At 42.7% G+C, this 15,128-nt stretch overlaps 1 protein-coding gene across 2 annotated transcripts in view; it reads right to left on the bottom strand.

The window, feature by feature from the left end:
• The window catches only part of CARS1 (cysteinyl-tRNA synthetase 1), a 34,618-nt gene extending 19,640 nt beyond the window's left edge, over positions 1-14,978 (bottom strand). Inside the window, exons 1-7 of one of the 2 annotated variants that reach the window (XM_082193341.1) lie at positions 14,832-14,978; positions 8,081-8,326; positions 3,462-3,553; positions 3,223-3,311; positions 2,440-2,536; positions 1,869-1,967; positions 141-290 (exon numbers count right to left, since the gene is read on the bottom strand). In XM_082193341.1, coding sequence (XP_082049467.1) covers positions 141-290; positions 1,869-1,967; positions 2,440-2,536; positions 3,223-3,311; positions 3,462-3,553; positions 8,081-8,326; positions 14,832-14,850 — 792 coding nt within the window. In that variant the 5' untranslated portion in view covers positions 14,851-14,978. The remainder of the gene's footprint in view (positions 1-140; positions 291-1,868; positions 1,968-2,439; positions 2,537-3,222; positions 3,312-3,461; positions 3,554-8,080; positions 8,327-14,831) is intronic. The other variant, XM_082193342.1, reaches the window with a different exon arrangement.
• Between the last annotated feature and the right edge of the window lie 150 nt (positions 14,979-15,128).

Below are 15,128 nucleotides of genomic sequence, written 5' to 3'. Positions count from 1 at the left end.
CACCAATGTAACTAAATAATTATGTAACCTCACAGATATAAATGGTTTCAATGAAGCAACGTCCCACCCTAAAATAGTAAATGGAGCTCAAGGATACTGTTTAATTCGCTTAAGGGCACAACAGCCCGTTCAGTACAGACCTCAGCATGTTTGCTGACTTGACCTTCAGAGTGTTTATTTTTCAGTGCACTTTCTAGAGGTTCCACAGCAGCCTTCACTGCACTCTGAATCCTTTCCAGCATCTGTTTCTTATCAGGGTCAGTGGTCTCTTGTAGCTTAGCTGCAAAAGGCTGATTTAATAAACATGAATGAAATATACATAAAACCACACTGAAGGCAACAAATAAGCATCACTTAATAAAATCATAGCCATCTTATAAAATATTCCTTAGAAGTTTTCTTGTGTTTAATTTTCAGCAAAATCTCCAGAGTAAAGCAGTAACAAATGTCTGCATGGTAGAGTTTCAAAATTAAAATGGAATGTAGACATGCTATAGTGAGGAGGGTCATTACCAGGCATTTTCATGGGTAGCAACCATATTAAAGAGGAGGACAGTCCCCTTCCAGACTTAAAGACAACAAACCCCACAGCAGGAAAAACCTAGTGTTCTGGTCCCCAATATTACACAAATTTTAAAAATTAGCACATCTTTATTTAAACATAACATTCTGCTTTCATAATCCATTTTTTTCAGAAGATTTTGGAATCATATAGGCATTCATAAAAAGTCACAGGAGGTTATGAAAGAATGGAAAGATTTGCTCAGATTTCATAGATATAGGACAGCATTCTCAATGGCCAGGCTAAACACTTTGCCATCAGCAGTTATGGAAGACAGGTTTACCGGGTTGCCTTGTCACTGAGTGTTTGTCCTTGTGACAGCAGCTCAGTTGAAACATGAGCCCACATTCTCCATTGTTGCATTTTTTATAGCAATATAAAAATTACAGACTGGGAAGATAAAAATGGGACCCTACTGATGGGAAAATAAGAACCAGATCTTATATCTGGTAAGTTTCCATTTTATCTCCTCACTACATTCTCTGCACGTGGGGAACACAGATGCATTTTATAATCTTCATTTTAATGGCAGATTCCAGAAAAATATGGACAAGTTCCTTGCTGCAGCCATCAAAACTATGGGCACTATGATGAAAGGGAGGATGAGTTCTGAGTCAAAACTGTCTCTTTGATTATTATTTTGTTACACTATTTTTAAAGACACCATTTGTGTATATGCATCTTGTGCTCTCCGCCCCCCTTCCAATTTTCTCTTTTTGTTATGGTTGTATTGATGACCCTCCACTGTATCTGATGCTTATGGTTTGCAGATCAAATAAAGTAAATGTGTTTGATTGCCAGTAGTAGGTAGCAACAAAAAGTATTCTCAGGAAAGGTGATAAGGCTAGGACACTAAAGCTTGGTCTCTCTCTCCAAACTGGTTTTGGCAGACACTACTAAGGTGTCCACTTCGATGGGGGGAGATTATGATTGGATGTGGGGAATGCCAATTAATTGAATTTAGTCCCAGTGATGGGATGAAGGCAATGTGCTGGAAACAGGAGCAGCCAAGGTATGTAAAGCTCTGGTTGTCCCCAGCAGAAGCAACACTGCTTCCAAGTGTGAACAAGTCTTTGGAGTCTTGCAGGACTCTTGAGGATTTTAGCTCTGCTAGAACAGAGAGTGGTGGCTTCATTTAAAGAGCTTGTGTGTGGCCAATGATGGAACACAGTCTGAAGAGAGGGACAAAAAGAAAAAAGAAGGAACAAGCAGCTGGCTGATTCCTCCTCTGATCCAAGGTGTTGGAAGACAATTAAGCAGTCTCCTGCCTACATGAAGTATGGAAGAGAACAGTCAAGGAGCTGACCTTAGAGGCAATCTGGACATCTTCAAGTAGCTGTGCTGCTGATGGCTGCTTCTCTGTGTATTTTTCAAAGAGATAGTTTTGCCTTGCTCTTTTTATGATCTGTAACACAAAAGTTAAAAGATGTTTAGGAGGCACATACAGTGTATACAATTTGAAGATTAAAATTAGAACTGGTGTTCATCTTACAGAACATTCCCAAAGTTCCAAAAAGGGGGGGGGGGAGACAAGAACTGACACAAAGCCTCAGCCCATTCGTCCATATCTGCCCAATTATCTTGCCTCTGTATTTTTCTCCTCTCCTCTCCTCTCCTCACTGTCTCTTCAACCATCTTCTTCTGAAAATTAGATGGTAAGCTTCTTGAGGTGGGGATCTGTCCATTTGCTATGTAACTATATAAAGGCATTTTGTACATTGATGGCGCTGTATAAATTAAGAAGTAATAACCTCAAAGAGAAAGTCTTTGACTTATTGGTGGGATAGACAATTAAATTAAAATAAAAACAAAGTTAAATAATCTCATCTGTTAGTCTCATTCCTGCAGCTAATCAAATGACAGCACTTTAGAATTACCTTGTCATCTATATCTGTGATATTCATACAGTAGAAGACATCATATTTGAAATAGTCTTTCAAAACTCTTCTCAGGATATCAAATGAGATGTATGATCTACAATAATTCAAAAGACAAATTGATTTTGCAACCTCGGGACCATTTACATGCACTCACTATATTCATGAAGCATCACATTATATTTTTGCTTTTGAAAAGTAATGAACTGTTTTCCCAAAAATCATTTGGCATTCATTTTTATGTTGTTTCAAAGCAATGCCATTACATCTGCATTTGTATCATAAAGCGGTATATGAAGTTCTTGTGAGAAACTAGAAAGGACCAAACTAGATGTGATGAAGAAAATTGTGATCAGGATCTCTGAAATTGTGGGGCCTGGAGTGGGGGAGAATTTGATCGGGACTGCTGCACTGAGGTGGGGGATGAGGAGGTTAAAACATACGTCCATGTTTTTGTTCTCTGCCATTAGTCAAACAGCAGCTTTAGGGCAATTTCAGTTGGGGGAAAAGCACAGGATTAAAGGTTTAGACACTTCCTCCTCCAGAACCATGGTCCTGATCATCACCATAGACAGCTATTCACTTTAAACAGACAAGAGACATCCTTGTTATCGATGTCCAACAGCATTAATTGGTGCCAATATGTCAAAAAGAAGATTATTCATAAACTTTGGATTTTTTAGAGATTTTATAAAGATGGCAGTATTAGTTTGATGTAACAAATTGATTTACAGCTTTGCTCTTCAACTGCCCAAGGCACTTGCTACTCAGACATGGCCATACCTTGCATGCCCCATGTGGGAGGCATCATACACTGTCGGACCACAGCAATACCATTTCACCCTGTTGCCATCTTGGGGCTGAAACACATCCTTAGGAGGAAAAGGAGACACAGTAGTTAGAAGCACCTAAATTTGTACAGGCAGAGTCTTACAGGAAAAGCAGTTCAGCAACCATGAGCAATGCTACTAACTCCACAATGCAAAAGACAGCATGTGAAAAAGCCAAATTCAAAAATGTACCTTATTGCGAGTGAGACTGTTGTATAGGCAGAGTTTGGGTAATGTTGTTCCTTGGGGTGGAGACCAGGGAGGCTGAGTACGCTTATTTTTACCTAGAAAGGATTTTAAAATTTAGTATTAATTTTCCAAGAAAAAACAAATCTAGAAAGGGTATTCTGAGCTTCTTTGCTATAAAAATCTATGTCATTAGCTCAGAAGGAACACTGGAATAATAGACAATTTGAAAAACAACACCACGTTTTTGATGCAGAGTACATCATGACATTGTTGATGCCACTTTTCTTTTTTTCAGAAAGTGGCAGCAACTCTCAGGGCTCTGATTCAGTGCACTTACTCCCACAGGAACTCCTGTTTCAGCAAAAAGTGAAAACATCCTCCTCACCTCCCAAAAAACACATGCACATGCTGTTCTTGAAACTTTTAGGGAGTTTAAAAAGGAGTGATAAGCTCCTACACTGAGAAAAAACTGAATTGTTTTAGGACAGAGCAAAAAACTTATTGAATATAGTCACCAAGCTATGAAGTTGACATAAAACTCCCAGATACCTAGAAAAAGTGGGCAGGATTTAGCTAATGAGTCTCCTCAGTGGAAGCCTGTGCAAGGACGTCCACTTAAATGGGTCCCATTCCACACCGCACCCTGCTCCCACACCCCATGAAATTGGGTCAGCTGTAGCACGCAGCAAAGTGGGGTGGGAATAATTCCATTTGGCAATCTTAAATGCTTGCAAGACCTTGAATTCCTCCTTGAATAGCATGAACAATGCATATATCCCCCACACCACCTCTTCTACATGATTTTATATTTGTGATCCTATGCATGTTTTCTCAGGAATATGTCCCAGTAAGAATCCACAGAATTGTAGCCTTAATTAAGTTCTTTCCTAGAGTGTTCCAAAATCAACACTTTGACTATGTGAATGTCTCTTTGCATTGCATCTGCAAAAAGTTTTTGTGCTATACTTAAAACAGGAAAACTTCAACAAGGCAGTTTCATGAAGAAGACATATGATTCAGAATGCATGAATAGGTTTGATGTAAGCACACAGAATAATACCTTAATCAGCATCGGGGAGTGGGGGAGGAATGGCACATGTATATATGGCACACAAGTAGTAAATAATTTCCCCACTTGGTTTCATTTTATCTGCAATTCCCACTGCCCTGCCTCAATCATGTATGAAGTGGGTAATAGGGGAGTCCCATTTAAAGAAGAAAAGGGGTGTGCAAGTGAAAAGAGCTGAACCCTCTCCCTCCTATAGCTTATGTCAGTAATGGGCAGGTGGTAGATAGTGATTTACTGGTAGAACATTGGGCAATTTGCAATAGGCTGACAATAATTGGTGATTCCCAGTTATTTCCATTTGGCAACCAGAAAAACATGTCTTTCTCACTTAAATAAGTCTTCACTATGACATAAGCAGTGGAAATAATTGATTTAAGGTTGAGTTTAAAGAACATACACAAAGAAAATTTAATTCTGTCCTTTTGCTTGCTTTTTAAACACACACACAGAGAGAATTAATTATGGCCACCAAGGAAGTTAATTTCTAAAAGATTAAACCAGCACACAGAATCAAAACTTGCTCCAGAAGACTCCAGATAAGAAGGCTGAAAGAAGAATGCATAAACCACAATATGATAACCTTAACCACAAAAGAAAAACATACAACAATCCACCCAAACTATTCATTCAGGCAAATCAAATATTCAAATATTCCTGCCAGAAACAACAGCTATCATTCTAATCACTTCCGCTGTGTTCACCATTATGTGACACACCTTGAAAATGAAACCAAATAAAACCAATAGTCGTTCCTATCTTCTGCTTGAAGGTTTAAAGCATTTATTTTATCTTGGTCTGTTGCATTTTTATTTTTAGTTTCAAGTACAATTCTTATCTGCACTTCTAAACACCACACCAATCTCTTCTCTGTTTTCAGAGCTTCAAATGCTAATAAAATGCACTACCACCTCAACAAAGGTATGAAGACGCTTGCGCAGTGAGGTTTTCATAGTACTCCCAGTTCACCCTCTGGTGTCCCCGGAGAAAAATGCCAACATTCCACTAAACAAATTGGAAAGGCACAGTCTTGACAATGACCATCTGAGTATATTTTGAGGGAAACAATGTGTTTGAAATACACCTGGATGAGTCTTCCATACCACAGAGCTCAACTGAACACCTGAGGGAATATAAGGAAGATATAATTGACAGGGTTTTCTGGGAAGTATGAAAGCAGCCACTAACAATACTCATTATAGGTACTTGCTTAGATTCGTGTTTGTCATTGCAGAGAAAACTCACATACAGTGGTGCCTCGCAAGACGAAATTAATTCGTTCCGCAAGTTTTTTCTTCTTGCGAGTTTTTCGTCTTGCGAAGCACGGTTTCCCATAGGAACGCATTGAAAATCAATCAATGCGTTCCTATGGAAACCGCCTTCAGACCAGGTCCGGGGACAGTCTGTCCCCCGACCTCTTCTGAAGGCGGGGGGGGGGGCACAAGGGCTTTTCTTCCCACCGCCAGCTTTCAGAAGGCTGTTCTGAAGGCTGGCAGTGGGAAGAAAAGCCCTTCTCCCCACCTCCCACCCCGCAAGCTCCGGGGACAGGAGGGCTTTGCTGCCGCCCGCCAGCATTTTAAAAGCCCCCGCTGTCCCGGGGCGATTTAAAAATGCTGGTGGGTGGCAGCGAACCCTTCGCTGCCGCCCGCCAGCATTTTAAGATCGCCCGGGACAGCGGAGAAGTCTCCGCTGCCCCGGGGGCTTTTAAAATGCTGGGGGTCGGCAGCGAAGGCTTCGCTGCCACCCGCCAGCATTTTAAGATCGCCCGGGACAGTGGAGAAGTCTCCGCTGTCCCGGGAAGGCAGGCGAGGGGGGGAGCAAAGACTTTTGCCCCCCGCCGGCCTTCAGAAGAGGTCCAGGACCTCTTCTGAAGGCTGGCGGTGGGCGAAAGTCTTTGATCCCGACTGCCAGCATTTTAAAAGAGGTCCCCAGAGATTTCCCTATGGGCTTTCTTCTTGCGAAGCAAGCCCAAAGGGAAATTCGTCTTGCGGAACGACTCAAAAACGGAAAACTCTTTCGTCTTGCGAGTTTTCCGTTTTGCGAGGCGTTCGTCTTGCGAGGCACCACTGTATAATGTAACAAAGTCTCTTTTCCTTTCCTGTTCTCTGACACAATTAGAGCACTGCAAGGATTCAACCAATGGCTTCAAGTTACAAGAAACAAGATTCTGACTAAACACCAGGAAGAGCTTTCTGGCAGTTAAGAGCTGTTCCGATGGTGGAATGGGCTCTCTCCTTCATTTGAGATTTTTAAGCAGAGGTTGGATGGTCATCTATCATGGATGCTTTAGTTGAGGTTCCTGCATAGCAGGGTGTTGGACTAGATAACTCTTGGGGTCCCTTCCAACTCTAAAATTCAATGATAAGAATGGTGAAAACTGTGGCCTGCCAGGATGTTGTTGGACTATAACTCTCATCAACCCTGGCCACCATGACCAATGGTGAGGGATAACGGGAGTTGATGTTCAATAATAAGGTTGCAGGTTTCTTATCTAGGGTCCTTGGAAGGCAATCTGTAGCCAATTGAGGCACACACCAGCACTAAAAACAAGACTGCAAATACCATTTTGAACATGGGTTTGCAATAAGGAGAAAATTTTAACTTTAGCCTCTGACAATTCATGTCCATAGATGAACTTAAGTGCTCCTATTTGTGTCAAATAAGCAGTTTTACCAGTTGCATTTGATGTACACTTTGGTAAAAGCTGCCTGTTCAGTCAAAGCTGATTAACAAAATCCATCTTTTAGTATGGCAGCGCCTAGACCAGGGGTCAGCAACCTTTTTCAGCCATGGGCCAGTCCACCATTCCTCAGACCATGTGGTGGGCCGGACTATATTGTGAAAAAATAAATAAATAAATTCCTATGCCTCACAAATAACCCAGAGATGCATTTTAAATAAAAGCGCACATTCTACTCATGTAAAAACACCAGGCAGGCCGCACAAATGAGCCAGAGATGCATTTTAAATAAAAGGACACATTCTACTCATGTAGAAAACACCCAGATTCCTGGACCATCTGCGGGCCGGACTGAGAAGGTGATTGGGCCGCATCCGGCCCCTGGGCCTTAGGCTGCCTACCCATGACCTAGACTTTGGAACTTCCTGCCTATTGACATCAGGCAGGTTGGGCTGTACTCTTTTCAGCATCTACCAAAAGCATATTTGTTCCAGCAAGACTGAGACTGGGAGGGTGCCGTGTGATCCACGAAATTCACAAAGTAACTTTGAGCTGGTCACAGCTTCTTAGTCTAACTTACGTCACAAGGCTGTTGTAAGAATTAAACAGAGGGGAGGAGAGAACCTCGTACACCACCCTGAACTCATTGGCAGAAAAAAAAGGATATAAATGTAATAAATAATATTTTAAATAAGAAAGAAACAGAGCCTGATTATTTGCTCTAATGACCCAGAAGTCTATGGCTATCAAATGTAGGAGCTTTTAAAAAATAAATAAAATCACAGAATAATCTTGGATAGGAAGTTCTTTTCCATATATATGTATATTTTAAGACAGCCATTAGCTCGCTGCCCACTAGCCCCTGCCATTACTCACTTGTTTGGAGTTTACAGGAGTCATGCTTTCCTCTGCTGCCATCATAAATTGCTTCTATGTGCCTGTACCAACGAACCACATGGAAATGCTGGTCCACAGGCGGGCCCGAAAGCTGCCTGAAAGCTTCCACATCTGCATGTGAAAATGTGAACCCCTGGATATAGCTACGAGTGCTGAGGTACTCATTCAGAGCCTTCAACCTGGCTTCCTCTTCACTAATGCTCAGAATACAATTGTAGTCAGAAGCTGTAAAGACAGAGGCAGATGACAAGCAGTCAGATCCCATGCTTTAAAAGCACCCAGTAATAAAGCATCCCTCACAGCCCAGATGGGGAGGGTAGCTAGGCACATTAAGGGGTTAATGGTGCAGTAGCAGCCAGGCCACATTGCGCCAAATACTCAAGTAGCCGAAATAGGGGAAATAAGACAAGTAAAAAAAAAAAGCATTCTATGCAGAGAAAGAAAAAGCAGTAAACATGATAAACGCAGGAGGATTTTAGTCTTGTAAACAGTTGCTAACAGAGTACCCTGCGGGTTCTACATTGCCTGCAGGCAACCAAGCAGGGAAATATATATGGATCACAAGTATGCATGGGCTGGTGGGCTCAAAACTTTGTATACAGCAAGGCTAGAATATCTGTTGTAAAAAGTAATAATAGGGTGGTTCATAAAGGCTTGTTTCAATATACACTATAAAGCCATGTTTTCTCAATTGTCAGATTACAGGAAATCCTAATTTAACTCTCAAATATACAGATATCACTACTCCAGAGTTGGAACAGGAGAACTGAGCATTGTAGGCAAAGAAAAGTCCAGCCTGAGGCTGAGAAGAGGCTGCATCACCACCTGGCTTAAGATCCCACTCAGGAAATAATTTTCATATTGTTGAGCAACTTAAGGGAGAACTGCTCCACCTTTTGGTGAAATATACAATTGGAAAGTACATGCAGTTGTTGGGAATTGTAATGCACTTATGCCATTAATGTCTTTAACCACTTGCTTTGTTACCACTGGTAATCAGGCATTCTACATAAACAAAAGCATGTAATTCCTGCCAGGCAAGTGACTGGGCTGTCCAAGCAGGGACAGAAGGTTGTACATTGACAGCCCAAATAGCTTCCATACTTGTTGCAGAAGAAGCCACTTTCACACTATGAAAACTGATTGGGTGCGGAAACCAGAAAGCTTTGCCTTCCCAATCAGCTTTGGTACTGGCCACGTAAGAAGTGAAGCCACTTATTCTGTCTTGCTTTTATGGAACCCAATTGGGTTGGCAAAGCAGGGACAGAGCACTTTGTTTCACCAGCTTAAGAGCAAACTGGGCTAACAAAGCGGAATATTCTAGCCCTCCCCTTCTTTGACAGTGTGGTCAAACACCTCCTGCGTTGACTCCAGCAGTGCCTGCTGTTTTCATTTGCCCACACTGCCCCCTGGGGAGATAAAGATGGGGGTTGCGGCTAAAGCCCAGATCAGGAGGTGCATCCCTGCAACAAAGCACGCCAATACATGTTAAAATGGGGAAAGGCGAACCAGAATCCTCTTCCTATTAAGGAGGGAAGAAAAAACAGAGCAACCAGTGGGGCAGGGGAGGAGGAGAAATTGGGGAGTTAAATGCTTCTTTATTAGCCAGTTTTTTTCACTCATAGGTGGCTCCTCTGATAAATAAAAAGCAGGTAGGTAAATTTTTTGGCTGTGTAGTTAACTAACACCCCAGCAATTGACTTACAAGGCTGACTTACAAGTAGGTGTTCCCATGTTAAAATCTGATTGTATATCAGATTACATTCCACTCCTGCCACCTAATAAACAATAGAGATGAAGGAAGCAGCTACGCAAACCCTTAGGAATTCAATTTCACCATTATTTCTGGCTAGGTGGAAAGAAAAGAGCAGTGTTTCTTGCTACAATTTCTATTGTCAGCCTGGGCCCCAAGGCAAACTTCTAGCCACAGAATGAAGCTCAATGCTTTTAATACACTGGCTCGGCTGTTTATACTTTAAAACAAACTATGTGGCTACTGAAAGCAACCAGGATATATATCCTGGTAAAACAATGTAGGCAATATTAGACAATCACAAATTATTTCTCATGTTAATGTGTGCCAACCAACTGGGCTAGTGGTAAGGGGATAAGAAACTGAAGAGAGAACTTAAAAGGTTAACAAAAAGTCAATGCCTGTGGTACAGTAGCAAGACAGACCATGCAGAAAATAATGCAGGTTTTACTGCAACTTTAACACACGTATTTGACTAACGTTACAGACCCAGTAATGAAAACATCCTCTGTCAAATAAATACACCCAGTATGTACAATTAAAATGTATCATATCTCAACGTGTGTTTCAGTCATTCCAAATGAACAGTAAGACTAAGCAGCAATTCAAGTAACAGGCCCTGGAAGTAAGAAAAATTCAGTATAATGATGAAGTCCGAGTCCCACAAAATCATGAACAAGAGGACATAAGATTGATACAACCTTTGCTTCCTATATGTTTGCTTGTCCTCTAGGTTAGCTTTCTCTGATTTGGTGCCATTAAGATGTTTTGGGCTACAACTCCCAATCATTTGCCGTGATAGCTTGAGTTGATGGGAGCTGCAGTCCAAAACACATCCAACTGGACATTAGGGATCCAGGATCCGATGCAAAACCACCAGAAAAAAATTTCAGCCTCACAGAAAAGGAAGCAGCTGGTGTCCCACTGAAATAACAAAGACCATATCAAATGGAGGAGGTTGGGGTGGGGCAGAAACCGGCATCTAATTAACATTATACCCATTATAATCTCTCTGTGGCATAGAGTCACTGTTTGATTTCTTCAGTCTGAAGCTTGGGTTGCTATTAGACAGAGAGGAAGGCCACAAGAAGGGATGTAGGTGACCCACAGGCCATAGGTCAGCTAATGTTAGCTTCTTAAATCACCCCCAAACCATTCCTGTTTAATCATACACTCAGCAAACAGTTTAAATAACTTTAATTTGTATGCTTAACGCTTGTAAACATTATACACACAGATACATATTTGAGGTCAGCCATATGAGCTATTAATTTATTCTGGCTAAGTATCACTCGCTAGCTATTTAGTTACTGTCATTGCTTGCATTCTTCCTCAAACATACAATTGGAAACAAAGCAATGATGACAAACAGAAACAGACTTTCTTTCCATTCAGTGTGATCCTGATCCGGATTAGGGTCACAAAAAGCTACTGTTTGTTTCGGGGTGGGGGTGCATTAAGGAAGTGGCTGGAGAAAGCATGCTTAAAATAATGTGTAGCTTGACCCTTGGATCCTGGGCTGCAGTCTCACTTGCCCCTGCTCAAAAGTCAAACTGTGCATCTCTGAACAACAACATACAAATTTCCTCTTTGGACATTTTCCACACAACTGAATAATCCAAGCATGCCTCAACTGCATGTTAGCATCTGCACAATGATTTGGCAAGCTCTTTTACGCTGTCAGTAGCAGAACAGCATTGGGTGGGGTTCAACTAAGTGTTTCTCAAACCTGGCTCCCTAGCTGTTGTTGGACTACAATTCCCACCATCCCTGACCACTGGTCTTGCTAGTTACAGACGATGGGAGTTTAGTCCTACAACAGCTGGGTTCCCAAGTTTGAGAAATGCTCAACTAAGTTGTTGCATGCGCAGAACAAGGCCCTCTTGTGCAACAGGACTTCCCCTGCTCCTCCTGTGCCCCCCACAATTTGCCCTGGGGTTTGAGGGAACATGCTCTGGGGTTTGAGGGGGAGCTCAGTGGAAGGGAAAGTGCATACCCCACTTAGCACCATGTTGAATTCAGTGTTAGAAATACCAGGTGCAATTTGCTACCGGTGTGGGTCCAATTGTGACTACGTGGCTATTTCTGGGCACCAGGTTGTCAACCACGGTTTAAAAACCTCTGCCTCAGTCCATCATTAATATTATTTCCCTTTCTACTGTGTGTTTTTCTCCTTGCACTGGGACAAGTGAATTGTTGTAAGAGCAAGGTACAGTCAAGCAATGTAACATAGAATCACAGAACTGCAGGACTGCAAAGGACCCCGAGGGTAATCTAGTCCAGCCCCCTGGTGAATAGACATTTTGTTGTGGTGACGGTAACCTAGATTTATGGTGCCATTTGGCACCTAGCTTATATATTTGAGTTTCTAATACTTGTTGAGGCTGATGGGAGTTGTAATCCAAAACATATGGAGGGTACCAGCTGGAGAAGGCTGTTGTAAACCATCTTGAGATCCTTAGAGGAAGTGGGAGGGTATAAATATGATCATAATAAATATGTAGTTAAAAACAGTAACTCCCTCATGACAACTGCCTGAAATATAAGTGATCTAGGATACAAAGCTTGCAGGTTTTTACATACATGCTCTGGAATGCAAACTGATCACCCTTTTCTTTTTAAATTAATGGTTCTGCACATTTACCTCAAAGACTTAATTATGTGTTTAAATGGAAATGCTAAGAACACTGCATGCTACTCAATTGAGTCATAAGAGTAAACTCACTGAAACCAATTTTCTTGAGTAACACTGCCATTATTTCAATGGGTCTACTCTGTGTATGACTATCATTGAATATTATCTATATGTGGACTTTGATTATCCAAGAAAAATATAAGAGGACATCAGTATTGTATATTTTATCATAGCACGTGGAGTCTGACAGAGCACTGATGTGGCATGGTATCTAGATTTCAGGGCCTAGGCAGAACCAATGTCAGAGACTAGTCTGAAAGCAATTCCTATTTTTAAAATATGATCAATTGTTTTCTTTAAACAAACGTCTAACCAACCCTAGTTTAAATGGAAGCAAACAGAGATGATTCCATCAAGGTAAGCGAAGCAGTCTTCGTTAGATAAAGGTTGAGACAGACTGAATTCCTATACACATACCTAGAAATAAGTCCCATTAGGACATATGTCTGAGTAGCCTTACAAGGGATTGCACTGTCAATTAGAAAGTTATAATGACCTTATTTTTGGAAACTGATATGTATCCAAAGGCCTGAGGGCTAATAAGCTTTTATATAACACTATTAGTGGAGCTGCTTGATGTTTTCAAGGTATTTGGCTTACCTTCACATGAACTAAACAAAGTACTAGTATTATCAAAATAGAAATAGTACTGAAGACATTTCCTGGCACCCTATGTGGAAGTAAACATTTGTATTCAGTAACAGCCCAGGTTAATAACAGGGCATCTGGTGACCTAAGCAAGACCAGATGACCACATGATAACACCAGAAATGCTTTGGAATAATCAATAGTGTGTGCTCTGTTCAAGCCATGGTCCTCAATGCAGTCAAATACTAATAGCTGCCAAAACACGATCACTTAGGGCTAATTCACAATACCCTTTTGGTAAAGCTTTAATTTGGATGGAGACTATCCATGCAACAGCTGGCATGCATGAAGCAGTCATGTCATGGAGTCAGCGCAATCCACATTGCCATGGTGTCTCTCAGTCTGCTTTCAGCAGCATTGCATCTGAATAGCATGCACTACAGCAGCTGCACAATCAAATGGGCAAGATCCAAGACAAATTCACAACATGTCAAACAGATCATCTACACTAGCCTTAAATATTATTTACCTTACACCTTCTCATGCAAAGAAAAGTGTATGGTAAATGTTCTCCTTATGTTCTCACAGCATTTCCTAACTAATGGACACAGTGTTTTAAAATCACTACATTAATCAACATACAAAACCATGTTTGGAGTACCATGTACAGTTTCGATCATCCCATCTCTAAAAAAGGAGCACAGCACTGGAAAAGGTACTTCCAAGAAATCTAAATTAAAATATCAGAGTGCAGGAACATCACTCCCTTTTACTGAAAATTTAAATCTGGCAGGGGGGTGGTGGAGTGAGCTAAGTTGCTGGGGTGGCAGGGAGAGGCACAAGGAAGGCATGATAGAGTTCAGAAAGATATGAGGCAAATGAATAGAGTAGAACTCAGGGTAACAGCCAATGAAAATGACTGGCAGTAGATTCAGAACTGACAAAAGGAAATACTACTGTAAACCACCCTGTAATCCTGGGATGAAGAGCACTACATAAATTTAATAAATAATAATAATGTTTCTTATGACACCTGTCACTCTGTGTTTGCAATTCACTGCCCCAGCATTCAGTGATGCTCGCTGGCTTGGGGAGACCTGTCCCTCAGACCTTTTAATGTCAGGCACAGCAGCTACATGGAACCTCCTGGTGCAGGCGCAGTACTCATCCGAATCCCACCCACCGCGCACCCAGCACTCCCCAGTGCTCTCTGGCGGGCCCCTTGAGGGACCAGGACGCTGGGTCTGCCGTTGGAACCAGAGGGGCTCCTACAAATACCCCCGGGACGTAGGTTGCGAAGACGACCAACTCCATTTCACGAAAGGGAAACCTCACCCGGCTGAAAGTCGCCTGCTTAGGGAAGCCGGTGGCTCCCGGGAATCGAAACTGGCTCGTCGGTGAGTCACATCGGAGAGGATTCCACGACAACCAAAAGCGTCGAGGGCCGCCCATTGTCGGTCGCAGGAGACCCAGCGAGGCAGCGCCACGACAGCCCTGGGCAGGTGGTCCACTGGACCCCATGACGGAAAGCCCCGCAGGTGCCCCATATGGCGCCTCAGCAGATACCGCACAGCTAAAACCACCCCACTGTGGCGCCACACTCCCTCCCCTCTGCTCCAGGGGACGCGGCCCTCGCCCCGGCGCGCCTCCTTGTTCCCAGCCCGGACTCAGAACCCAAGAAGCGCAAAGCTCACCAGCTGCCGACGCCGCCATCCCGCTCCTTCCGCTCCTCCTCAGCCGCTCGCCTGATGCCGACGCCGCTCTCCCAGCACAGGCTGATGCAACCCACGGCACGTCCGGAAGCGCAGCTCCGCCTCCAGGCGCCGCTTCCGGTGAGCGCGGGCGTTGCGTGACCAGGCAACGCAGGGACGCTTCTCCGGCCCAGATACGGATCATGTGACCGCCGTCCTTGACTGATTGACGCGCATGCGCTCTAGTTGTTCCTTGTTTACCGCTGGACAGACTTCACCTGGATCAGGCCAGTGGCCCAC

The sequence above is a fragment of the Podarcis vaucheri genome (genome assembly GCF_965113315.1).
Source record: "Podarcis vaucheri genome assembly, chromosome: 1".
NCBI classification, from domain to species: domain Eukaryota; kingdom Metazoa; phylum Chordata; class Lepidosauria; order Squamata; family Lacertidae; genus Podarcis; species Podarcis vaucheri.
The sequence above is the reverse complement of the archived record's forward strand: the minus strand, read 5'-3'. Positions and strand labels throughout refer to the sequence as shown.